The following is a 25,213-nucleotide window of genomic DNA, read 5'->3' on the forward strand; positions in this document are numbered from 1 at the left end:
CTTGCACCGCGGTGGCCTTCGGAAGACCCAGTCCGGTACGAGCACAGTCAGTCGGTAGTGACAGTCGACCGTTGGCGGATCTATCTTCCAACCGGGCAGCCGCAAAGCCGGAATTATTCGACTGTGCGTTGAGTGTCACTCGGTTGATTGTGTTGCTTCCGGTTAGTGGAATAGAGTGTGAATTGTCCTCTTCAAGTGTTTGTGTGATTTAAAACCTGTATGGTGTATGTGAAATGTGATCGAACGCGGTAGTATGAAACAGTGAAGCAAACAGCAACTCAACCATATGATCGTTCAGCGGGAGTGACATAGAAATTCGTGTCACCGTGGTCTCGTGAAGTCTGGTTTCCTTTCTGTTTTTATTTTGCCTTAATTTACGGGCTGCACAATCTCGTGTTTTAGAGGGAACGGGATGCTATTTAGACAACAACAAAAATCTCCCAAGCAGCTTCTCATTGCAGCCGCACGAACGCACCTTCATCTCGTGGTGGCCCATATTTCTCTCTGGCACGCGCCCAAAAACACGTACTACACCTTGTACGTCTTGTGTGGTTGGCTGGTGGGAGCTAATTATTACCACCATTGCGCGGTGATTCCCGAGGTGGGGCTACAGTTTTACGATTTTATAAATACGACGACACCCTCACTCACTCACAGCGGCGGAGCGTTTTGCAAAGTCAATTATGTGTTCCGAATGCGTTTCCAATGGACAATAAAAAGGGAGATTTTGTGTAGTCGGTGTTTTTAATGTCTCAATTTCTTTCCCCATCTTTTCAACAGTAATTGAAGCTGTCATAAGAATGTTACAGCACAGAACAATTACAACATCTCTCCCTCTTTTTTCAGTCGTAACATGTAACAATCGTGCGCCATTGCACAATGCATTCCACTGTGCTGTGCGTTGGATACAGCTTTACAAAAGCATCCGCCGACCGATCGTGCTGTTGCTCTTCCTGTCGCAATACAGAAGCAGTTGAGACTGGGGGTAGCTCGTAAGAACCTCGGCAGCGGTCTTCTTTCGGCAGTGTAGAAAAAAAAACGCCAACCCCTCAACCTGATGAGTGACTGGCCGGACTTCACCGCTCGAAGATGATTCATTTGACAGCGCGTACTTACCAGGGGGAAGAGCATGCTGTTTGTCCGTCGCGGTGATTGGTGTGCTGGTCCTGATCGATTTGCGCTTTGCCGACCCCGGTACCGGTGCAGCGGGCAAACTGGCCCCAGTTTTTTTTGGGTGGGAACTATACAGACTTCAAACCAGCGTGTATGTGTGTGTGTGTGTGTGTGTGCGAGAGTGTGCTATGTTTAGACGCACTAATTTTGTAACTGCACCACCGGTTGAAGTTTTTGCTGCGCTATCTAAGATCGGTGGATCTAACCATGCCCTCCCTCTTTTGGTTGAGGACCGGCGTTGTGAGCTCTCCTGAGACGATGTGTGCTATTTTGAAGTGGGGAAGGTTTGAATAAGCGGGTGGCGATCTTGAAGGGCTGTTTGGGAGGATTGTACGGTGCGTGCAAGGTTTCTAAAACAGGGATTAAATTGTACTGCGAACATCGCGTTAATAGGTAAAACAAGCGTAAAAGATGCAAGCAGATCATAACAACATCCTAATATCATAACATATTGATTGCTTAATGTTCTAATGAAATTATTTACAAACCATGGAACTTTTCGTAGTTGTGGAATATATCGAATGCTAAAACCAGATGAAAACAATTGCATTCGTTATGGCTTAACTTGAAAGCCTTATTAAGAGTTTTAAAACTTAAACCTTAAACTTAGAGCCTTAAAGGGGCAAATAGAAGTAGCGTTTTTGTAGGATTTATGATCTATTTCCAAACAACCGAAATTATTTAATTTCCTCATTGTCTTTCATTTTCCCCAATAAAGTCGTGCAGATGTGCGTAGTGTAAGATGAGAACAATTATACTTTCTTTGTCACTAAGTTGTGACTCTAACTCTCTTATTTTTGTCTCTAAGACACCATGTTTTTACAGCATGTCAACGTTTTTGTCTCTAAGGCATCTATTTTTGAAAGATGTTTGTCTCTCAAGCATCAATTTATCTGTCTGTGAGTAAATTAGTGATTTAAGATCAGATCCGGTTTCATTCATATGATCCGGATCAGTAAATTGAGCGAGTGAAACATGCATCAGTTTTTGAAAGATCCAGATCATCGCTTCCCAGAGAGTAACAAAAGCGATTGTTCGAATGCGCCAAACGAGCTAGTGAGCAAGTGATCAGGTATTATGCATCAGTTTTTGAAAGATCCGGATCATAGCTTCTCTGAAAGAAGCAGAGGCGAATGATCGAATGCGCCAAATGAGCTCGTGAGCAGGTATCATTTTCGGATCAGCATTCTTCTTTCTTTAGATAGCAGATAAGACATATCTTACACGTGTGTGATTCTTTATGCCAAAACGAGAAAGCCTGGTGACACCGCTTCGATCCGACTCATGCTTTGAATTCGAGCACCCATAATCTGTGGAGATATCTGCGTGCGAGGCCTCAATTCCATATAAAATTTGACAAACTGACTTATTTACGCTAATCGTGTGGATGCTCGTTCGTTCGCTCCTTAACACGTACTGCATATTTTCGCCTCGTGCTTCGTCTCAGCCAGAATCTAAATGACGAACAGCACTTGATACAGGGTTTCCACATTTTATTGGTTGGTTCCTATAAGGTTTAGGATCCGTCTCACGATTTATTAACCGTTTCCCATATATTTTTGTATAGTTTTCTCATAATTATGGTACCGTATTATAGCACATCAGTACAATTCACCCAAAAAAATGGGTAACGCCCAATAAATAGTGAGAACGAACCAAAAACTATTGGAAGCATTCGAAAACAAAATTGGGAAACAGTCAAAACACCTTTGTAGAACCCAGTAAACCATGTTATCTTTGGCATTAAATGACAGATTTAGCAGAGAACGCACGATTGAATGATTGATCCGATCAAATGATCCGGATCACCTTTATGAATGAACCGGAACTGAGCCGATCATCAAAAAGATCTGTTTTTAACATCACTAGAGCCAATCGCTTAATTTACAAAATGTAACGTAATGTCTGAAATTGTGTGATCCAAAATTATACAATTTAAGTTAAGTAAATCATAATTTCATTGGTATAATTCAAAACTCCTCCATTCAATTGTTATGCCAATTTTGGAGGTTTCAATGAAGTGTAAAAGGATGGCATGTATTTTGAGGTGTTATATACAATAGCTTTACAATTTATTCAATTGAATTATTTAAAAAAAAGCTTTATAATTTTACGGATTTTGTATTGTTTATGTTATGTATTAATTACAATTGTCATAAACCAGCTTAAATACCTTGTAAACTGTTCATAATTCTTACAAGAGTCAAAAATTGATGACTTACAGACAACAATAGGTCCGTTAGAATGTAAAATTGAATTGTACAGTCAAAATAGATGCTTTAGAGCCAACATTTAGTGACAACGGCGGTAAAATGTATTCAATGAATTTATCTTGACTGAAAATCATTGGGGGATATAATGACTTATATTTTTATGCAAAAAACTACACATTGCATCGATAAATATTGCACCAAATAATTTTAAATTTCCAATTTGCACTTTATATTAATAAAAGTATATGTTTAAATTAATTTAAATTATATTAAGCTTTTCAAAGGAGGAAGCTATCCATAGTTTGTCGTTGACTTGAAACCAATCTTCACTAAAAATTAAATTAAATTAAAAGAAAAAAAGGCAAAAAATGCTGTACTACTAATAGAAATAATCACAAAAGACCGTACTACTAAAAGGATTGTTAGACATCCCTTTTCTTTTCCACCCAAAAACATCAGATCATCTAAAAATACACAAAAAATACGCACTAATACCAGTAGAAATTAGAACGCTCCATGTGTATTGACACGACTATATTCCATCGCCCAAAAGTGTCGATCATTTTTTAAAACACATTCGTTAGGAGGCAGTAACCCCCTAAAAAATTGAACAGTGTTTTCTTAACCATCGGATAAACGAAACATCCACTTAAGCGTGGCTGACATCTGTTTGTACGTGACTGGATGAAAGTTTCACGCAGCTTGAAACAAAAATAAACCGAAAACAACATGTCATTGGTAGCCAAATCTAAAAAAAATTCAACGATGCGGTTTGCTAAAGCTAATGCATAAAATGTATTTGCTAAATACATTTACACGCAATGCAATCAATTTCGAGCAGGCGATCTCCACTCGTATTTGCCATTGTTGTTGTAATGGTAACGATTTCCTGCTTCGATTGTTGATTGATTCGATCGGTCGTCGCAGAGGAAAAACAACAACATAACAAGGTTGGACTATCGACTGCCCATGCCAATCATTTCTACCCAAACAACGGCAACGCCAGCAAGACGTGTCTAAATCCGCTCGAATCTGTGGTGAATCGTATAGTGATAGGACTAAATTTAGTTTCCCCCGTTGCCTTTCCTCGCCGAATAAAAACGCACTCCTTCCCCTTTTGGTGCGTTTAAACCTCGCTACGATAAACAAACGAAAGGGAGGACAGGGGACTGGTTCGCTGTGTATTCGGAAACTAGCTAGCGAGCAGCATTTTCAGTTTCGCCTGTCTCTCACGCCACACAAAAATCGACGTCGAGGAGGGGGCCCAATCTCAATGGGAGATAGTGAAGCGCGTTTTGTTTGTTTATTGGGATGAGCATGTTGCGGTTTTTTTGTTTTTCGTTGGGTGGCATGGCATTTTTTTTTCGCAGCCCAACCACAGATAGGTTGGGGGTTAGGTAGAAAGCAAATAAACACGCCTGCACGTTCGGCACGATTTACACGATTTAAACGGCATCGACAGGCCCAATTTCGCGAGTTCTTGTTCCGGATAAACGAAGCGTTTCACACGCGCCAACACGAGCTTGGGCACGAGCAATGAGAGGTGGATGTCCTTGTTAGAATACTCGTTTCCTTCCTCTGCCTGCTGTTGTGCTGCCCTGGAACGAAGGGAACGCGCGAGGCGTGGCCAGAGAGCGGCAAAGTAACGATTTAATTAACGCGCGTTAAACACTGTGCAGATGCGCTGCAGGTCCGATTGTCAAGGATTTAGCAGGAGCAGGAGGGTTTGAAAGTGCACAAGCCAAGCGAGATGTGATGACAGCCTAGCGAAGGACAAGGCTATTTTTGAAGCAAAAACCCTTCACCGTGTGATACTGCTAATCCGCTAAACAGATTAAAAACATTACTTGAAAATTGGTTCAAGGTTAAACACACACACACGCAACGAGGAACGAAGATCCGGAGACCCCAACGCGCCGATGGAGACGCTTGGTCGCTCTCGACACTGGGCTGGCTGCGTACTGCCGGTCTGGCGTTGTTTCGTCATATTTAAAACGTACTCAAGTCGCTCAAGGATAATGCGATAGTTTTTTTTTTGAGGATTTGTACATACACACTTGAACACAATATGAATAGCTCAAATCAACATTGTTGCATAATTGTTGCATTGTATTGCATGCATTCAATGGGATGAATTGTAAATGTAAACAGTTTACAACAACGATCGTTTACGCTTCACCTCCTCATGTAGCATCGCATGCTTGTCTTCTCGCGTTTCTTTCATCCGTTTATTAATAATAACCTCACCACAAAACCAGACGAACGACCCTCTTCCCACGACCACTTCCACTGCGGCTTAAGCAGATTCTTACCGATGAGTTCGGTATTTATCTTCCGGGAAAACCACAAACCACAAGCACCTCCCTAGCTCCTTCCCCACACATCGGCGATCGTTTTACCCGTTGACAGATTGATTCGCTTCAAAACCGCCCCAAAGAGGATCGATCGTCCCCCAACCCAGATCATTTTGAATGGCGTGTGTTACTTTTTGGAAGTACAGGGGCGGTCTCGTGCAATCGAATGGAGACGCATGGTTGCTCATGAATGACGGGAGGATTAAGAGCGTTCAAAAGCGGCGGAAAGCAAAAGCAAAGGAGGCAAAATAAACCGCACATGACAGATTGCAAAGCTTCTCGTAACGTCTAGGCGGACATTGTTGCGTCAGTGAGCGAGTGTGAGCAAAAATAAGTATTAAAGATCAGGGCGCGAGCGCGCGCTCTCATTCGCCGAAATGGTTCACATGAATGACGGAACAGTGTAGGACGCGGCGGGACAAAAACAAAAAAGAATAAAAACAAGGAAAAAACGCGTTCGTTTGGGAATTTTCCCACCACACTTCGTGCGTGACGCGCTGGTTGTGTCGCACGCGTCGTATGGAGTGGCGAAATGACGACCTTCCGCGCCAAACCAGTATCTTTCAGCTTCTGTTCCGGTGCCGATCGCTGGCTGAGCGTGCGAGAAGAACTGTTTTTTGAGTTTCAAAGAAACTGTTTCAAAGGGAACTACCAGTTGAACGGGAAAAAAGTGTGTGCGTTTGAGCAAAGGTGGTTGCAGTTTGTGTGTGCCCGTCCGCAATGTTTAGCTTCTTCAAACGCTCCAAGTCACAGAAGGGAAAACAAAAACACGATAAACCGCTGCAGCTAGTGCCAGCGGAGGAGCCAGAGGTGGCACCGGTAGCAGTGTGCAGCGAAGAGCCGTCACAACCACCACCACCACCACCACCGTGTGCGAAGGTTGCGTCTGATGCGTACGCAAGCGCAGCTGCGCGGCAGACGGGCCGCAACGCACCGGACGGCACCACGCTCGGAAGCCGCGCTGGCGACGAGGAAAAGCGGACCAAAAATAGCTCACCACCGGGCGGCCCAGTGGGGCAGGCGGACGGTGGCGGACTTTTGGCACCCTTGGGCGAACGGTGCGAACGCTCGCCCGAGCAATTGTTGCCCTCCAAGTGCCGGCCCACCGCGGTGCCGAAGGGAGCGACGGACGACGGTGACGAACGAAACCACCGCGCGATCGATGTCAGTTCGAGCGATCTAACGCGCCAGCACGGTTCGGTCGCGCCCGAGTACGAGTGCGGCAGCGGTCGCGAAGCTTCTGCCAACGGTGGCCCGATCGATGACAGTGCCGGGTGCGCACGGGAACCACGTCCGCCGCACGCGAGCCACAGTTCGAGTTCGTACGCGCCGCAGAGCGAAAGTGCAATGGCGAAAGGGAAAAATCGACGCCGCTATCAGCAGCAGCAGAATCAACAGAATCAACAGCAACAAAATCAACAGCACGTGAAACCACAACAACAACAGCAACAGCAGCAGCAACAACAGAACGTGCTAAAGCTATCCCTCCCGAAGGCCGACTCCAGCGGAGGTCAGGATGGCTCCGCCCAGGGCAGGACGCACCTGTCGAACCTCGCAAAGGCAATGAGCGGCACGGTACCGATCAAGGTTATCGAAGAGTTTGTGGAGATGCAGCAGGGAAAGGGCACGGCCGATGCAGAGCCTAACCTTCCGCCCGGTGACGTCACGAAAGCCGAACAGGACGGTTCCACCACGCCCCGAACGATCGAACGAGCGTTAGTGAAGACACACACCAGCGGCGACGCTAGTGGTGCGGCGCTAGTGTCGCCGAACGCATGCGCACCACTAGCGATCGCTGTCACGCACACTACGACCACACCGCAGAGTGGTGGTGACAGTAGTACGGATGGGCAGTTATTAAATATCAAACATATTTCGCCTACTACTCCGGCACTGGGTCATCACGCACACCAGGGCGGCAACGCGGTACAGTCAGCTCACGACACCACTACACCGGCGGCCGATCGTGCGCTCAGTCCGGCCGAGGCGACGATCCTCCCGCCAGTCGGCAGTAGTGCACCGGGAGCGAACCTTACCGTATCGGAGGCGAATGCCACCGGCAGCGAAGCAGCAAACAGCAGTGCGCGAGCAGCAGAGCAACGAGCACCGACGAGCATCCAGGAAATGGGCCAACAGCCAAGCCGGGCCGGCAGCGAGCAACGAGCAACAGCCCCGTCCCAGCGGACGACCAAGTCAACGACACCGCCATTGCCACCGCCACGCAGCCAGCGACCGGCGGCAGCGGCACTTCCGGCGCACGAGCTAGAGGCGGCCACCCGCCACACGGTCGTGATCGTGCAGGATGCTGCTGCTGGGGACGATACTAGCGACGATCGGGACGTCTTCTACGAGGCAAAGGAGACGCTCTCACCCACCAGCGGCACTGACGCCGCTGACGATGACAGGCACCGGGTCGCCGGGAGCGAGCATGGTGCGGAACCGGAACCGATCCGCGCTAGCCTGGTGCTTAAGCTGGCCGAAGTGCCGGACCATCAGCGCCAGCCGTCGCCGCAGAAGAAGCAGGTCAGCTTCAAGCTGACACAGAACGGCAGTGACGATGTGGAAGTGTCGTCGACCAGCGTCGACAGCAGTGACGTGGACAGTGACAGTGAGGTAGGGCAGGCGACGGGCCAGGACGGTACACTACAATCTCATACTGCATTTAGTGAACGTGCTAACAATGGTGTGTTCAGTCGGGAGGATGCGGGCAAGAATTACATTGAGTTTCAATACGATCACAGTGCGTCATCGCCAGCCGAGGGCGTGGAAAAGTGTGACGAGGAAAAGTGTGCAAAGGCTGACGCAGCGGAGCAGCGCACTAAGAGCGAGCTGATCGAGGACAGTGTGGCCAGCCTGCCGGATGTGGTGCAGCCGTCCAACATTGAGCCGCCGGCATCCTTCGGCACCGTTGAGAAGATCAACAGTGACATGTAAATATCCTTACTTTAAGTTCTTTTGCTGTGTGTTTTTTCTTTAAATTATATCCCTTTGTAGCTTCAAATCCTTGTTTAAACAAGCGCGCAATCAACGGATGATCGTTTCCACAGACACAATACAACCGGTCGATAAACGATCGTTAACTATAATCGCGCGCGTTAAGACAGTCCGTCTTCCGGTGACGTTATTGAAACGATCGTTTGTGTAAATATTTATCACAAATTGTGATCCACGAATTGCGAATTTCGGATTGTTTCATTCCTACGGGGCCATCTGCGAGATCTTGTGCTGAATGATCATCTTCCTTCACCACACAAACACACACTTTTGTTTACCTATTTGCGCACGTACATTTTGCGACGCAGCTGGTTTCTTCTCGATGGCAGATGGCGACGCGTAGAATGGGACCGTTCTTTGTATGCATTCGTAGAAGCTGTTCGGGGATTAAGGTAAAAACGATTAATTTACTGCTCACGGAAGTGACAGAATGAGGATCGGTTCGGTCGGGTCGTTGAAACCTTCCGATAAGAAATGTGGAGGAAATTTAGTGAAAACCCCCATAAAGACAATGCGGTTGTGCGATGATGTTTTTCTCCTGACTCATATCCGGGCACGTTCACACTAGTACTCGCGATTGACGTCAGCAGCCCCGTGGGGAACGTGGGAAGTAAGAACGAGTTGAAACGGCCCGTTCAGTGCGGCCCGTGTTTTGATCCGTTTTTGATCGCCATCTTGTTAAATGAGTCATAAAGGCGAAAATAATTACACACCAGGAGCTCCCTCTAATTAGCAACAAAACTGTAACAAAACTACCAAAACGTGACTTTTTGCCTCAAAATACATATCAAAATGCTTCAGGACTTGTTCAGGCTTGTAACCTCAATAGATGGTTTTGTTGGGGGCAATAAATCATACAAAACACGGTGCTGTGGATTGTTGTGGTCAGCCTGCTATGACCCACTTACCTTTAACCAGTAGTAGTAAGCGGAAAATAGCACACGTGAATTGCACTTTCCGACACACTTCCATCATTGCGCTGCAACAAAACCCCTCATTGGACGATAAAAAGTAACCATAAACCCTATTTAAGCGAGCTGTAAGATAGATAGCGGGTACGCAACGCTTCCGCTGCCGGACGGTTGAAGGGGCGTTGCTTTTTTGCAGGGCACGTTAAGTGCTTTTAAAAATAACTCTCCTACCGGCCGGTTTCGGGCAAGGTGAGCTGAGCGCATTGGCAGGCTTAAAACTTCTTCCTTAGCTGAGCGTTCTAGGTGACGTACCAGATGGGCCGCTTCGAAATGCGACGATACTAGTATACCGAGTACGCGTCAAACTGTCTGCCAAAGTTTGAGAAGGTCTTCATCGTATACCCGCTTTGAGCGCTGTGTAAACTGAGCCGTTTTTTTTCGCTGATATCCTCACACCGACGGCCTGCTGAATGAAACTGTGTGAATGAAAATTATTGAAATATTTCAACCCGACTGCTGCTGGTTGTAAACTGCTGCACGAAGAGGTAGGGTCTCCGAAGAGCAAGGAGGGGAGGGGTTTTGTAAATGTTGAGATTGCAATTTCACCCTCGGAATCGCTTCGTGTATCGATTTATTTTCACTTGGCAACTGTCTCGCCGGGGGGAAGGGTGATCAATCAGTCGGCACGATCAAACGATCAGGGTGAGGGTTGAGCACTTTCTACAGGGGCAGGAAAGGAAGCCCTGGGCTGTACGGTAGCTGCAAAACTAAATACCGCATCACCCTCTTTAAAAGCTTGTTAATACAACACGCAATAACTCTTTTTGCTTTTGCAGGAAGGATCTGGTGAACCAGGAACAGCGGTACAGCGCCAAGCTAGAGGAGGCCGAAAAGCGCGTGAAGGAAGCGAACGTGAAGGTCTACGAACTGCAGCAGAAGCTCGATGCGGTCGAGCGGGATGCGTTGCTTAAGGAATACAACGTGGAACGTAAGTGTTTGGACAATAGACTAGAATGATTCCTCCCGAGCAAGAATGTGGGAGCTGTCCAAAAAGGAACTCCAAAAAACAACCAAAACCCTCCTGACAGCGGTTAGCAAGTGTGTGGTAGAGCAAAACAACTTTAAATTGATGAGGTGGACGCGTGCGACGATGCTGTCACGCGTGTGTATATAGAACCGCGTGGGACGATCGCGTTCGTGCGCTCGTAACGCCCCGACAGATGTCAAGCGCGTGTATCCGCAAATACTTAGTATCGGTCGGAAGACGGAAGTTTTTTTTTCTTGCCATTTCGGTTCATTCGTCGACGCGTTTATTGACCAAGACCTCCGAAACGCTATATCAAAACTACGAGGGGCCGTTTTTTGATCTTTGTAACAGTGCGACAACGCGCGTCATCGACAGTTGCGCGACGCAGCTCGGACAAGCGTGGATGCGTTATTTTTGAATGCGCATCGGGGGGGGACATCGGGGGGACCCGTGCGGGACTGACTGACAGACAAAGCGAGCTACAGTAACCGCAACCAAGAGCAACCGCCGCCGAGAAGAGAAGAAGCTACATTGCTATTTTGGGGCTGAATAAACAGCGCGCGATCCTCCGTTCCTGTGCACCGGTAGGAAGAAGCATTCACAAAGACTTCCTGCTGACCTTGCGCTGGGTGGGAATATGAGGGTTCTTGTTTTTTGTGTTCTACCAGTTCTCCTAAATCAACCGGATGACAGACAAGAATGGATGAGGGGTAATGGAATGCGGGCGATGCCAATTCGGTGTCAACGACACAGGTTTCGCGTAACGATTCTTGATTGGACTTTCTTCCGAAGTTGAAGAGTTCCCCAAGACGTAGTTCCGATCGCTGCCAAGATCTTTGAAGACAATCTATGCATGATGGCCAACAGCTTGGTTTGATGGGAGTTGTTGATCAAACACGTAGAAAGCAGTCGTTTAACGACGTAGTATTCTTCCCCCAAGAACGTCGTTAGGTCCGGGAATTAGCCAAATAGGTAGCAAAACAGCATTCCTTAGCAAGATTTTGGGATATTCTTGATATCCGAGAAGCAGGCTTTGGTAGTAATGTCAACGCAAGAAGCAGTAGAGTATTGCGTTGCAGTAGGCCTCGATACAGTGTTTCGTCGTTGTCTTTCGCTGCTCAGTATGGGTTCCAGCAATTCTAAAGATCTTAACAAATGCAACAAAGAAGGTATTTTGTAGATTTCTGATCTGGCACAAACGTAACTAACTGCTCTCTCTCTCTCTATTTTCCACCCTTCCCATTGTCCTTTAGGTCTGCAAGCGGAGCTGGTGGCCGCCCTGAAGGAATGCGAAGGCATACGGGCCCGGCTGACGACCCAGCAGTCGGAGATGGAAACGATAAGACTGAAGGCCTCCGACCGGGAGGACGAACTTAATCTCAAGTATCAAAATTTGGAAATCGAACATCTGGAGCTGACGGAAAAGCTGGCCGAGGTGCGGCAGCTAGCCCACGAGCTGAACAGCCAGCTAATTGACGCAAAATCGGAGGTGGACCGGCTGAAGGAGGAACGCCAAAAGCTGCTGGACGAGCGCACCGAGGAGCAGAAGATTATGCGCGAAGCGCTCGAAGAGTCGGTGCGCGAACGGGCCCAGGTAGAGGCGAAGTGGAAGCAAAGCTTCGAGCAGCTGCGCGACGTGAACAATGCGCGCGAGGAAGATCTGATGAAGGATTGCGAGTTTACGATCCGCAGCATGCAGAAGACGTGCAAGGAGAAGATGGAAACGGTCGAGAAGGAGCGGAAGCAGGCGCTCGAGCAGGTGAGCCGGCTGGAGGAGTTGGCCCGCAAGCGCACGGACGAGGTGCGCCACCTGAAGTCGTACGAGGCGGAGGTGGAGCAGCTGCGCGGGCTTACGTACGATCAGAAGGAATCACTGCTCGGGATGACCCGGCAGGTGGAGAGCTTGAAGGCGGAGCTGGAGACGGCGTACAACAAGCTCGAGGAGGAGATGGTGAAGGTGCAGCAGATAAAGAACCGCTGTGAATAGTAAGTAGCAGTAGCGAGGTCTTCATTTCGATTGTTTAATGTTAATGTTTGGTACATCAACTTCTCTTCACAGTCAACTGTGTGAAAAGGAACGGGAAGCCCTGAACCGGATAGAGATCGCCCGAGGGGAGATTGCGATGCAGTGGGAGGATCGGCTGCTGCACGAGATGAACCGGCTGAAGGTGGAGCTGGAACAGACGCACATGGAGGAGCGTACCTCCGCCATCGAGAAGCTGCGCCGCGAGGCACTGGCCGAAACGGAAGCCATGAGTCGGCGGTTCAATGAGCGTGAAATGCAGCTGAAAAATGAGGTAAATGACACTCTAAAACTCTTATTGGCAAGGCATCAAAACTTTGAGGGCTTTCTGTGCGTTCTTTCAGATCGAATCACTCAAAGCGAAGCTGGAACAGCAAAAGAAGCTGATGGCCAATGCACAGACCGACGCTGACCAGAAGCTGCTCCAGTCGCGCATGTACGTGGAGCGTGCCGAGCGGGAGCACGAGCGCAAGCTGGCCAAAGAAATGTCCGAGAAGGATGAAATCATCGGTAAGTTGGCTTATTTTGCTGAACGTTCCAGAGTACTAATTCATGCATTTTTCCGCTCCAGAAACCCTCAAGCAACAGTTTGAAAAGGAAAAGTTGGAGTTGGAGCAGCACTTTAGCGAACGGATTCAGCAGGTGCAGGAAGAGTTTGCGCGGGAAATATCCGACACGACCGAGCTGATGAAAACTGCCCACAAAAAGGAGCTAGGTTCGTCCTCTTTGCTCCAGAATCTATTCCCAAATAATGCAATTTTTTCCCGGGAATTTGTTTTAGAAACACAATGGAAGGCTCTCGTTGCAGAGAAGGAAGAAGCACTGCATCTGATGGACAGTCGCAACCGACACCGGCTTGAAGATGCTGAGAACAAAATCAGGTAAGCAAGTGTTGTCCCTCTTTTGTGTTTTCCTAAAGTCCCCCAAAGATTCCGATTCTTTTCTCTGTTGTTGGTGTAGTACATGTGGTCTGTGTGGATTTGTGTAGTATGTCCAATAGATGCCGCTTTGCTAGGGTTTTTCTTTTAGCGCTTTGCTTTGCTTTTAGTGACGCTACACCACGCTTGCGACTGTGTGGATCGACAAAAAACTTCCTACCCAATCACGTTAATCACTTTCCAATTCATCCCAAACTCATCCCCTCTCACGCAATCTCAACCCTCGTTGTAGCAAAATTTAAAATTGTACATGTGTTTAATTCATCGTTTATTACCGGAAAATGAAGAGGAAAAAAATCCGGAAGCCCTTCCACGCTCATTACTCCTTTGTGGCGGTTTCGGTGGAAGATGGCTCCAATAACATAACCAACAAAAAAATGAGAGAAAATAGAAATTTAGCAGTTTTTGTTTTTCTGTAGCATAATCTTGTTGTGTTCATTCTCATACTGAAATTGGTAAACTTTGTACCATTTATTCAACCCTCACTCTCGTATCCCTTGTCACAGTTTCCTTTCTGTACTCTCTCTCTCTCTCTTGTTGTTGATGTGTGCAACTCATCTGATCTGATCCTCTCTCTGCATTCATCATTGTGATAATGTATTTGTTCTATTTTCTCTCTTTCTTTTCTCTTCTATTTTTTGCACTTCTCCTTCTTCTACTTCTACTTCTACTTGTTGCCTTATCCAATTTGGCTTTTGTCTTGTCTGTTTTTTTTTCTTTCGGTAATAAACGATGATTTTATTTGTAAAACATATGTACTGTTCCTGTATCAAACATTCTTCCGTTTCAATTCTTGCAAAAACCAAAGTACCGCCGACGGGCTGGAAGAGCCAATGCGCCAAGCCGCCGCTGCACGCAACCCACTGATACAGCTAATACTGCTGCTTGTGCAACTGGTGAAAGGAGCGTATCCCTTGTTGCCCTCGATGCTGCTCTATCAGCAGACACATTCCTTACCGTTGGCATCGGCCGTGCTACTGCTAACCTTTGGGCTGATCGTCTACTGTCAGCTACGTATGGTGGTTCACCATTGAGACGTTGCAGCACTGACCAAATGATTATCAAAAAAACGCATAATTGTTCTTGTTTTACCCTTCCATGGATACACACAAACAAACAAAAAAACGCATCGTGAAAGCTCTATTGGCATTTATCTTTTAGCACCAACCCCAACCAATTACCCAATACCCCGGTTTGCCTTTCTCTCTACACTGCCTTTTTGTGAGTGAAATAGCATTTACCTGTTGTTGTTTGTGAGAGTGGGGAAAAGCCTTCCCCCATTGTTTTTTTTTGCACATTGTTCTTGTGCGCGTGTGTGCGTTGGGCTGTTAAAGTGTGACGAACGTGTTGTTGACCAATAAATACAAACAAACAAAACTTTAAAAGGACAAAAAGTTATTCAACCTTTCCGTGTTCGACATTTTGCCCATTCGTTGCCACATTCGTGCTGCATTCGTAATTAATTGCGTTTCATCTATCTTCTACACACCCTCTTTATATCAATTCAATGCACCTCACCCGCATCTCGCGCATCCGTTACATTTTCCGATTTCGAAACTCCAAAATATGGCTTTTATCTTGTTTTTCTGGTTTTATGAAAATTTGCCATCATCCCACGTCTCGAAAAATGCTCGTATCAAACCGTATTTCCCCCCGTTCCTGTCCATCCAATCGCTTCCACTGAACAGAGAACTCACGACCAGCCATCAGCGGCAGCTGAAGGACCTGCAGGAAGAGCACAGCTTCGTGGTGCACAGTCTGGAGTCGCGGGACACGAAGAACGCGCAAGAAATTCAAACGCTCCATAAAAAGTGCCGCTGCCTAACGAATCTGTAAGTTTTGTTTTGTTATCGCCCAGTAGTAGTGTAATTGTTCTAGTCGTAGTCATCTGTCTTTCTGTTCATCATCTCACTGATTTTGTGTACATAGTATCATAGTTCAACACTCACAGCACTCATCTCATAACTCTGCACGGCTCATGATTAGACACTGTGACATCGTATTCTATACTGTTTTGCTCGGAAGTTCCTTCCACTAGACTTTACCCGTTGACAACTCGACTCCGAAGAACCGAAGATGTTAGGGCAATGACTTTGAGGGCTTCCACTACCATTAATACCCGTCTGCTTACCTTCCCACACAGTTTCGAGGAGATGCGCTTACGCTACGAACGGCGCGAACCTCGCATGGAAGATTTGCAGCAGATCGAAGAGCTGAAGACGGTGATCGAATCGCAGGAGCGTGATTTGCGGCAACTTACCGAACGATTGCGAGAATTGCAGCTGCAGCAGCAGCAGCAAGATCAACATCCACCCCAAACACCACGCCGTTCGAAACCAAACCGGGGAAGGCAGCAGAAACAGCAGCAATCGAATCAGCAGCAACAGCAAGGTAATAGGCAGCAGCAGCAAGGTAATAAGCAGCAGCAGCAGCATCAAAAGAAAGGCCGACAGCAAGCCCCAGCCGAACCGGAACAGTGTGAAGAAGCGCCTTACGAGGAAGCGGATCACCAGCAGGTGGATGAGATCGAGTATGTGGAGTCTTTGGGCGATGCACCCCAGGTGGTACTCATCCCACCTGCCCAGTTCATACCTCCAATGGTACACCGAACACCGTGCGATGTGATCTACGAAGAGAATGAAGAGGAGGAGGAAGCGGCACAGATGGCAGAAGAAGAAGAAGACCAGCAGCAGCAGCAACAGCAGGAGACAGAAGAAGTTGAACCTGAGGTAGAACAATCGAACGAGAATAACGAAGAACAGGTGATAGAAGTGGAGGAACCTGAAGAACCGGTAACAGTAGTGGATGTTCCCGAGTCTGCAATCCAAACCGAGGATCGTGTGATACACTCGACTACACCAACGATCATAGAGGATGTGGATGACGCACCGCTACCAAACAGCATCATGCCACTCTCCACCGAGGAAAGAAGCAGCAGCGAACCTCCCAAATCGATCAACGTTGTACGAATCGAAAACGTTACCGAATCATCGAACCAACGGCCACGTGCATCCTCTGCGCCGAGAATCATCATTACAGACGACACGGAGAAGTCTGCCGGTGAGAGCACAGACCTCGAGAGCACAACTGTGGTAGAGATAGTGGAACAACCCTCTCCGGAACCCGTCGAGCAACCGCCCGTGTTTGCTAAACCGTATCCAGCGGTCCCAACGGAACTATCACCGCCACCTACAGAGTGTGTCGGGGATAGTGCCCAGACAGCGGCTTCCGCTCCGGAACAGATAGTCGTGCCTCATCTACCGGAAGGTGTAGCAACACCCGATGGTCAACCTGTAGACTAGGCGGATGGTGTTGGAGTGTTGGATTACTATCGTTTCCTTCGATCGTTGTGACCCCTTTTGTACAGATTTGCGTCCTCGTACAACTTTATCTTTATAGTTCCACATGTGGAAATGTATTATCTTCTTGACGATTGAACATATCTCGTTGTACTTGTTGTATGCCAACCGCAGGCATAAGAAACACTCCATATTTATTTCGTTTTGCTTTAGCAATTAGTAGTAGCGGAGATTGAAGTGGATTTAAAAGAGAGAGAGAAGGAGAGAGATAGAGCAGTCGTCCTTACATGCTCCCAGTGTTGTTACGTGGAAACGGGGAAGATATTGCTATTGATATCTCCACACGTGTTTCGATGAGCTTAACGCACAGGGAAGCGATTGTTAGCTATTTCTGCTATTCTCTATTATGATTATGTTAATTTATTTGCCCCTATTATCATTTCCTCCGTCCGGTACTGTACATATAGCTAGTTACACTTGCCAGCAAATTTTAAAGTCCCCTTTGGGATTTCTAGTAGCGAGAGGGCACCAAGCCGTCAAGGATCGACGTAATTTTGAGTATAAGGTTAAATAAACGAAAATTTCAAATAAAATCATTATACGAAATGTTTCTTATTTTCTTTCTTCACAAGTTTACTCAGAATCGAATTGAAATTATTAATCGAATTTACTTTATTGGACCGTTACGTGCTGGTTACATACAAATAATCAAATTGCAGAGAGATGACTTCGTCTGCTAGGCTGTGGTGGCTGGAATTAGAACTCCTCGTTTTCGAACGGATGATACGGATGTCCAGCAGCACTATAGGAATACGAGTGCAAAACCCAAAATGAGAAAATTAGAATTAGACGGTGAAAGAGGTCACAGATTAAATAAATTATCAAATTAGGCAGGCTGGGTGGAGGATGGGTAGTAACAAAATTAAACTAAATTGCCATTAAATCACACCATTACGGCCGCTTCGCCGTGCGTGTGACGGCTTCCTCATTTCTAGGCGATAACGCCACCATGCGTACTGATAACGGAGAGCACAGTGAACTTGAACTTGTCCATACTTTTAGCCATTATAATTAGTTCCTGCAAATTTTTTACTCACCTCGTAATCGGCACCAACCGCCCATTGCAGTCGAATGTATCGATCTGTGCCACATCGTCCTTTGTCAGCTCGAAATCAAACACCTCAAAGTTGGAGGCAATGCGCGACTTGGTCACCGACTTCGGGATAACTACGTGGCCGCGCTGGATCTGGTAGCGGATCAGAATCTGGGCCGGCGTTTTGTTGTACTTCTCCCCCAGCGCCACAATCTTCGGATCTTCCATCAGCTGCGCATCGCCCGGCTTAGCCCAGGGGCGGTTCGGCGATCCGAGCGGACTGTACGCGGTAACGATCATACCACGCTCCGTACAGAACGGTGACAGTTTCGACTGTGTCAGGTAAGGATGGCACTCGATCTGATTGGTAACGGGTTTGATGGTGGCTGCCGCCAGTACACGCTCCACCTGCTTGGAGTTGCAGTTCGAGATGCCGATGCTCTTGGTCAGTCCGAGCTCCACCAGCTTCTCCAGCGCTTTGTACGTATCCACGTAGTCCACATCGGAGAAGGCCGTCTTGCCGTTCTCGTCCTGGGGGAACAATTCCGGTCCCTCGCGGTACGCCATCGGCCAGTGGATCAGGTACAGGTCGATGTAGTCCAGCCCGAGGTTCTTCAGCGTGGTACGGCATGCACCCTCGACCAGATCCGGCCGGTGGAACGTGTTCCACAGCTTGCTGGTAATGAACAGGTCCTCGCGCTTTACGACTCCCTCGTCGATTTTGGCCTTCACGCCTTCGCCCACCTCGTGCTCGTTCTGGTACACGTGGGCACAGTCGATATGGCGGTAGCCGATATCGATCGCATCCTTCACCGCCTGGGCGACCTCACCCGGAGGAGACTAAGAGAAAAAGGAAACCAAGGTTGATATCAATGATTCATGAAGGCATTAGGGAAAAGGATTTGTAGGGCAAGTTTGTACAATCGATCGACCGCTTTCAGTGGACAGTTTGAATAATAGATGGCGCTATTGACAGACCATCGGATACTATCGATTGACGATGGGCTATTATAGTAAATGATCATTTGACAGGTTTGTTTTCCTATAGCCCCTTTGAATAACTCATATCCTTGTATCATTCGCTACATAATAATAAGTCCCGCCGTGTTTTCAAGCGTATCGATCCAGATATCTTCTAACAAGAGGGAAATAAGCTAAATAATTCTAAGTTTCGTCTTTTTCTAAAGTATCTGTTGATAAGATCTTCGACCTGGTCATCAATGTCATATATCGTGCGAACTTTTGGATACTTCTTGAACGTTTTTGAAGTTATCTCACGATTCATTACCTGTTTATCCTTTATTTTAGATTATCTCTTACGATTATTGAACATTTCCACACATAGTTTGAATCGTTCCCACAATCTATTGGAATCGTGGTGACATTTTTTTATACAAATGATTCAAAAAATTATAGGAAATGCTCAATAAATCGAGGGACAGATTCAACAAACTTTGAAACACATCCAAAAATCCTGGAAAAAGCCATCTTACTCTCTAGGTTAACCCCAATTTATGAAATTACTTTTTGTAATATATAGCTTTAAAATCATTATCACTTCTCTGGAATTTAGTACAATTAGAAGGCTTTGTAATAGAAGAAAATTTTACAAACGCATTTTGAAGTAAAAATTTCGAAACTATTGTTTCCCTACTTTTAGATTTTAAGTCCTTTTCATAAGTTAATCTAGGTAGTACTATCAAACAATTTACTATTATCAAATAAGATCATTTTTTAACTTTACACGTCTCCAATTTTCTCTTGAGCACTTAAGGGTTAACCGGTCGGAAGCCGGTAACCCCATCCTCCGTGTGTTAGTGAAAGACCCTTCATTCGCTATTTACAAACGCATTGCAAGTTCCACACAACACGCACTGATGTTGTTGTTTAGAGACAGGGAAATATCTCGACGGCGGACTTGCAAATATTAATCTAAAAGCCTTCCGTCTCCAGCAGTGTGTGGAGTGCAGTCCAGGTTTCAATTTGCAAAGTCATGCAATGGTTCCAGCTTGACCTTCAAACACGCAAAGGGAAGGGGGGTTGGGGAACTAATCAATCAGACGAAACAAAGGGTAAACATTCCGTAGGCTGCATTACATTAAATAATTGAACAATTGCACTCGACAGCAATTCACATGCACTGACTGAGCGTTCTGGCTGACAATTTACATCGGATTCCCTCTGCACAGCACAGCGTCAATTATGTAATTGTACCCCGGTAAGCGTAGGCGAATCGTACGAATCAATGCACACCGACAACAATACTTACACCCCAAGTTCCCAGGCCGAGCATGGGCATCTTTTGCCCGTTGTTGAGCGTCACAAAGGGAACGGTCGAAGCCATGATTAGTGCGGTAGGACGTTCAAGCTAAGCGGTCACACTGGATGAATAATGTTCACTCAATAAACGGACACACAAACACAACCGGCCGGGACAAAACGGGACGTTCCAGCACCAGGAACAACAACAGCAAAACTGACACAACCGGTCACGAACGGCGCGAGTTTTATAGAGTAGAGAGTAGCACGCTTATCTCGACCGGCAGAGGAAGAGCGAGATAATGAAGGGCGCGTTAGGCACGAAACAAGACTACGACACACATACAGTGATAGATGGGACACCGTTTTTGGTTGGCTTGGAACAAGTGGCTCCGTCTATCAAAGCAACCACCGGCTTCGTGTACGCATCGTTTGTAAACTATCGAAACGCCGCTACAATACGCGGAAATACGCACACATGCTCGCGCACCGCTTTTACGCATACAACGTTAGCGTTTGAAATGTCATAGATTTGCGAGAAATGCGTAAATGTGAGCGACAAATGGAGAGAAGAGAGAAGACAGAGAGAAAACATAAACCATAGACAATTAATAACGTCATCGCCATGCTGTGAGAAAAGTATTATAAATAAAACCATTTCGCTTATGTTTTTTTTAGCTGTATCTTACGGTAATCACTCTTTTATGACTTATTTCCTCCAATTGAACCACACATTGCAGCATGCTTTTTCCATCCAGCACGACCGAAATACGATCTCAATAGTTGAGATTAGAATGCCGGCCGGTAGAAGTGGACCTATGCACAGTAACCAAAAAAAACACTACATGGCACACATTACCGAGGTGCGTTGCATTATCGGGCAGGAGATACATTATCGTTCGTATTTCATTACCGATAAGGCAACTAGCCTAGTGATCAACCAACCCTTATAGATAAGCTATACAGCATGATGATGATCAACTTGTGGGGGGGAAAACATACGGCCTGGTGCAGCATAACATATGACAACGTGTTTCATTTGTTGTGAAATAAACGAACAGTTCAACTTAAGCTTACAAGTTTATTGAATAACAAGTATTGTATTTAATAAAGTTATACAAATACACGTCCGTCTGTACTGTACACTTTTAAACAGCAATAATTGCAACGGTCATTAGCACAGTTTTACAGCCAACGGTCAGTTACTGGGCAGTTGGCTGCGTACTTTGGTCTTGTTGGCTGCATCAGGCAAACAGCAACCCCTATTTAAGGCCAGTATAGGCAATTTATTCTCGTAAATTAATGTTATACCTTACCTTTACTTAATTTCTCATTCACTTTGTTCAACATTTTATCTTAACTGAAAGAAAGATTTAATTTGAAAAAATATTTGTATAACAGTTTTGTCATATTTTGTTCAAAAAATGAATTACAAACAGCTTCCAACTATGCAATTGTTTGTAGATAATGTAAATTTCTTACTTTACTTCAATCATAATCGTACCAATAGCACGTGAAGACGTTTTTTTGCTGTACAGTATAACAGTTGCGTGTTTCTAACATTCACGCCTCACTATCTGTCGCGTGGAGGACAAACCACAGACAAAAATACAAAATCTCTTTTTTTTAACAAACCTCTTTTCATGCGCATCTAAATTCTACGTAAGCGAGCAAAGACGATTAGGACGTACGCGCCTATTCTTATCTCGCTCTTTCCGTTTACCGGCCTATTCATTCGCTCTCAACTCCCGTGTTCTCTCTCTCTTTGCTTAGAACGACTATTTATATAAAAGCGGCAATACCGGTACATGATCGATCACACGAACAAGCGGGGGACTGTTTTACTCAGTTATTGTGCGTGTGTGTTCTGGCAGCGAGCGTCTTCTAATTCACCTTTTCCATCGCTCCACATCGCAGTAGGCAGTCTGTATTTTGCAAGCTCTCAACGCTTATCATCCCAAACGCAAAATGACTTGCAATGTCGTACCGAATGCAATCTTCAAGAATGGTAACAGTATTCCCATGTTTGGACTGGGCACCTGGAACGTAAGTAGAACTTCGTGTAGAAGAGGGTAGCAACTGCAAGTGAAAAAAGTGACGACCCTTCCACGTCCACTTTTAGTCTCCCCCGGGACAGGTGGCGCAGGCGGTAAAGGACGCGATTGACGTCGGCTATCGGCACATTGACTGTGCTCACGTCTACCAGAACGAGCATGAGGTGGGCGAAGGAATTGCGGCCAAAATTGCCGAAGGTGTTGTGAAGAGGTAAAAGGTAACTTTGCTACAGTTTGTGTCCCAATTTTAATCATCTTCTTAATCTTCCAACAGAGAGGATCTCTTTGTGACGAGCAAACTGTGGAACACGTTTCATCGGCCCGATCTGGTCGAGGGTGCTTGTAAGACAACGCTGCAGAACCTTAAGCTGGACTATCTCGACCTCTACCTGATCCACTGGCCGGTAGGCTACCAGGAAGGTACGGAACTCTTCCCGATGGGACCGGATGGGAAGACGTTCCTCTTTTCCGACGCCGATTACGTCGACACCTGGCCCGAGATGGAGAAGCTCGTTGATGCGGGTCTGGTGCGCAACATTGGAGTGTCGAATTTCAATGCCAAACAGGTGCAGCGTGTGCTGGACGTTGCACGCATCCCACCCGCCACCAACCAGATAGAGTGCCATCCTTATCTGCACCAGTCGAAAATTACTTCATTCTGTGCGGAGAAGGGCATCATCGTTACCGCGTACAGTCCGCTCGGTTCGCCGGCGAGACCCTGGGTTAAGGCGGACGATCCGGTACTGATGGATGATGCTACGGTTGGCCAGCTGGCGAAGAAGCATGGCAAGAGTGCGGCACAGATTTTGATCCGCTACCAGATCCAGCTGGGTCACGTCGTTATTCCGAAGTCGGTTACCAAGGAGCGCATTGCGTCAAACTTTGATGTGTTTAGCTTCCAGCTGGACGAGGATGATATGAAGCAGTTGGCGGGGTTGGAGCGCAATGGACGTATTTGTCCGGAATCGAGCGCTTTCGGACATCCGCATCATCCGTTCGAGAAGGAAGAGTAATAATCGCATAATAGACCGAGATATAGAAATGCGGCGCATTTGCTAGGTTAGAGACTTGTTACATTTAATAAAACACACACAAAAATATTACAAATAAAATTGTAACTTTGCTCTAATTAAGCGGTGCTAAACGTCATATAATGTAAACAAACGAGTACCTAGTGCATGTACAAACCAAGGTCAATTAGTACACCCTTACTAACAAGATCGGTCCTGCAGATCTCGACTGCATCACAATAACAGTTTTGTAAGATACACCCGCAAGAAGAACCTCCAGAAAAATCTCCAGATTGTGCCCTCGTTTCATTTTTTTTTTGCCTGCTCATGCTGATAATGCTGTCTCGCATTAAGCAAACCGCACCGAACGGCTTGTTTCACTTTTAGTCCACACCAAAAGTCTGGCGGATGTTCTTGCGGTTGTGCATACGCTTCATGGCCTGCTAGTATAAATTGTCCAACATCGCAGCGAGGGCGTTTAGTACAGTTTGCTGAGTGCAATTAACCAAAGCAAGCCGTGAGAAAGTGAAATGGACGCGAAAGCGACACTAGTGACTCTGAACAATGGGAAAAAGATGCCCGTCCTTGGGCTGGGCACCTACAATGTGAGTAGAATTGAGTGCAAGAAATCATTAGGATTGTGACGATTTTGTCATTTCCACGCTTCATTTCCAGCTCCGGGGACAAAACTGTGTCGATGCGGTAAAAACAGCAATCGATGCCGGCTATCGGCACATCGATACGGCTTCGCTGTACCAGAACGAGGCAGAAGTTGGGCAAGCGATAAGGGAAAAGATTGCCGACGGTACCATCAAGCGGGAGGACATTTTCCTTACCACTAAGGTCAGTTGATGCACCCTGCTTGTGTTGGCCAAAAGTCAAAAGTAAGTCTATTTTTAACCCTAATTCTAGCTCTGGAATACATCGCACGAACCGGCCCAAGTGCGCGAAGCGTTCGATGCCTCACTCTCCAAACTCAACGTGGACTACGTGGATCTGTACCTGATGCACAGCCCGATCGGTGCTACGGTGGACTCGAACGGCACTACCGTTCTTACCGACGTAGATTACGTCACCACGTGGAAAGCAATGGAGCAACTGCTCGATACGGGGCTCGTTCGCAGCCTGGGTGTTTCCAACTTCAATTCCGAACAGTTGCGCCGTGTTCTGGAGAACGGGTCGGTGGCCCCAGTAACCAATCAAATCGAGTGTCACGTACGCTTGAATCAGAAAAAATTAATCAAATTCTGCAAAGATCGTAACGTGATCGTAACCGCGTACAGCCCACTGTACCGGCCGGGCAGTACGCTCGGTCCGGAAGACGGGCAAAGCTCCAAACATCCAATGGAAGACGCGCGGGTTGTAGAAATTGCGGAACGGTACAAGAAAACTCCAGCCCAGGTACTGTTGCGCTATCTGGTTGACATCGGTACTGTGCCGATTCCAAAGTCGGGCAATCCGGACCGTATTCGGCAGAATTTGAACATCTTTGACTTTGCACTGACACCGGCAGAGGTCGTTACGCTCGATGCGCTCAACACGGGCGAGCGGTTGGTGAAGTTTGAGATGGGATTGGCCCATCCGTTCTATCCGTTTGAAGCGGAATTTTAAGCCCATTTGGAGTTGAAGGCGGAAGTAAATCTTTATCAGTGTGCACACAAGGGGGAAGAACAAAATTAATAAGGTTTTAAGATAATCGCTCAATGACTTTATAGCCCTGCGATAAGACGATACGGTTGTATACAAAAAAATCCAGAAAATAAAAAATATTTTTTAAAAATAATTTTCTAAATTGTTTTACACAATTATCAAACTAAAATAAATGCATTTCAAGATTTTTTTGAAAATTTTCCTATTTTTATGTA

General features: G+C 46.5%; 4 protein-coding genes across 5 annotated transcripts; 3 read left to right on the forward strand and 1 right to left on the reverse strand.

The window, feature by feature from the left end:
• The first annotated feature begins 40 nt into the window (after positions 1-40).
• LOC120954981 (uncharacterized) lies at positions 41-17,526 on the forward strand. Of its 2 annotated transcripts, XM_040375383.2 has the most exons (10): positions 41-161; positions 6,298-8,670; positions 10,482-10,633; positions 11,926-12,658; positions 12,732-12,969; positions 13,040-13,205; positions 13,267-13,410; positions 13,477-13,576; positions 15,322-15,465; positions 15,777-17,526. In XM_040375383.2, exons 2-10 carry the CDS (start codon positions 6,461-6,463, stop codon positions 16,933-16,935), a joined length of 5,046 nt encoding a protein of 1,681 aa, XP_040231317.2. In that variant the 5' UTR covers positions 41-161; positions 6,298-6,460; the 3' UTR covers positions 16,936-17,526. The 2 variants fall into 2 exon arrangements, with proteins under 2 accessions (XP_040231317.2, XP_040231318.2); XM_040375384.2 differs by lacking the exon at positions 15,322-15,465.
• Positions 17,527-17,580: 54 nt separating this feature from the next.
• Positions 17,581-20,528, reverse strand: LOC120954982 (aldo-keto reductase family 1 member B1-like). The gene is made up of 3 exons (XM_040375385.2): positions 20,295-20,528; positions 18,030-18,865; positions 17,581-17,734 (listed from the first exon to the last, which is right to left on the reverse strand). Exons 1-3 carry the CDS (start codon positions 20,367-20,369, stop codon positions 17,689-17,691), a joined length of 957 nt encoding a protein of 318 aa, XP_040231319.2. The 5' UTR covers positions 20,370-20,528; the 3' UTR covers positions 17,581-17,688.
• Positions 20,529-22,086: 1,558 nt separating this feature from the next.
• LOC120955028 (aldo-keto reductase family 1 member B1-like) lies at positions 22,087-23,471 on the forward strand. Its single transcript, XM_040375487.2, has 3 exons — positions 22,087-22,330; positions 22,407-22,549; positions 22,613-23,471. The coding sequence occupies exons 1-3, from the start codon at positions 22,253-22,255 to the stop codon at positions 23,349-23,351; spliced, it is 960 nt and encodes a 319-aa protein (XP_040231421.2). The 5' UTR covers positions 22,087-22,252; the 3' UTR covers positions 23,352-23,471.
• A 102-nt stretch (positions 23,472-23,573) lies between these two features.
• Positions 23,574-25,129, forward strand: LOC120955030 (prostaglandin F synthase 1-like). Its single transcript, XM_040375489.2, has 3 exons — positions 23,574-23,953; positions 24,024-24,191; positions 24,261-25,129. Exons 1-3 carry the CDS (start codon positions 23,879-23,881, stop codon positions 24,957-24,959), a joined length of 942 nt encoding a protein of 313 aa, XP_040231423.2. The 5' UTR covers positions 23,574-23,878; the 3' UTR covers positions 24,960-25,129.
• Positions 25,130-25,213: the final 84 nt, after the last annotated feature.

The sequence above is a fragment of the Anopheles coluzzii genome, chromosome 3 (genome assembly GCF_943734685.1).
Source record: "Anopheles coluzzii chromosome 3, AcolN3, whole genome shotgun sequence".
NCBI lineage: Eukaryota > Metazoa > Arthropoda > Insecta > Diptera > Culicidae > Anopheles > Anopheles coluzzii.

What these genes read in the sequence shown, in the direction of transcription:
- LOC120955030 (XM_040375489.2), top strand. Translation starts at nt 23,879, where the DNA reads ATGGACGCGAAAGCGACACTAGTGACTCTGAACAATGGGAAAAAGATG. An exon ending in TTGGGCTGGGCACCTACAAT is followed by an intron (nt 23,954 to 24,023) that starts GTGAGTAGAATT and finishes CTTCATTTCCAG; the next exon opens with CTCCGGGGACAAAACTGTGT. An exon ending in ACATTTTCCTTACCACTAAG is followed by an intron (nt 24,192 to 24,260) that starts GTCAGTTGATGC and finishes CCCTAATTCTAG; the next exon opens with CTCTGGAATACATCGCACGA.
- LOC120954981 (XM_040375383.2), top strand. Translation starts at nt 6,461, where the DNA reads ATGTTTAGCTTCTTCAAACGCTCCAAGTCACAGAAGGGAAAACAAAAA. An exon ending in TGCCCACAAAAAGGAGCTAG is followed by an intron (nt 13,411 to 13,476) that starts GTTCGTCCTCTT and finishes AATTTGTTTTAG; the next exon opens with AAACACAATGGAAGGCTCTC. An exon ending in TGCCGCTGCCTAACGAATCT is followed by an intron (nt 15,466 to 15,776) that starts GTAAGTTTTGTT and finishes CTTCCCACACAG; the next exon opens with TTTCGAGGAGATGCGCTTAC.
- LOC120954982 (XM_040375385.2), bottom strand. Translation starts at nt 20,369, where the DNA reads ATGGCTTCGACCGTTCCCTTTGTGACGCTCAACAACGGGCAAAAGATG. An exon ending in TCGGCCTGGGAACTTGGGGT is followed by an intron (nt 18,866 to 20,294) that starts GTAAGTATTGTT and finishes TTTTTCTCTTAG; the next exon opens with TCTCCTCCGGGTGAGGTCGC. An exon ending in CGGTTGGTGCCGATTACGAG is followed by an intron (nt 17,735 to 18,029) that starts GTGAGTAAAAAA and finishes GTATTCCTATAG; the next exon opens with TGCTGCTGGACATCCGTATC.
- LOC120955028 (XM_040375487.2), top strand. Translation starts at nt 22,253, where the DNA reads ATGACTTGCAATGTCGTACCGAATGCAATCTTCAAGAATGGTAACAGT. An exon ending in TTGGACTGGGCACCTGGAAC is followed by an intron (nt 22,331 to 22,406) that starts GTAAGTAGAACT and finishes GTCCACTTTTAG; the next exon opens with TCTCCCCCGGGACAGGTGGC. An exon ending in GCCGAAGGTGTTGTGAAGAG is followed by an intron (nt 22,550 to 22,612) that starts GTAAAAGGTAAC and finishes ATCTTCCAACAG; the next exon opens with AGAGGATCTCTTTGTGACGA.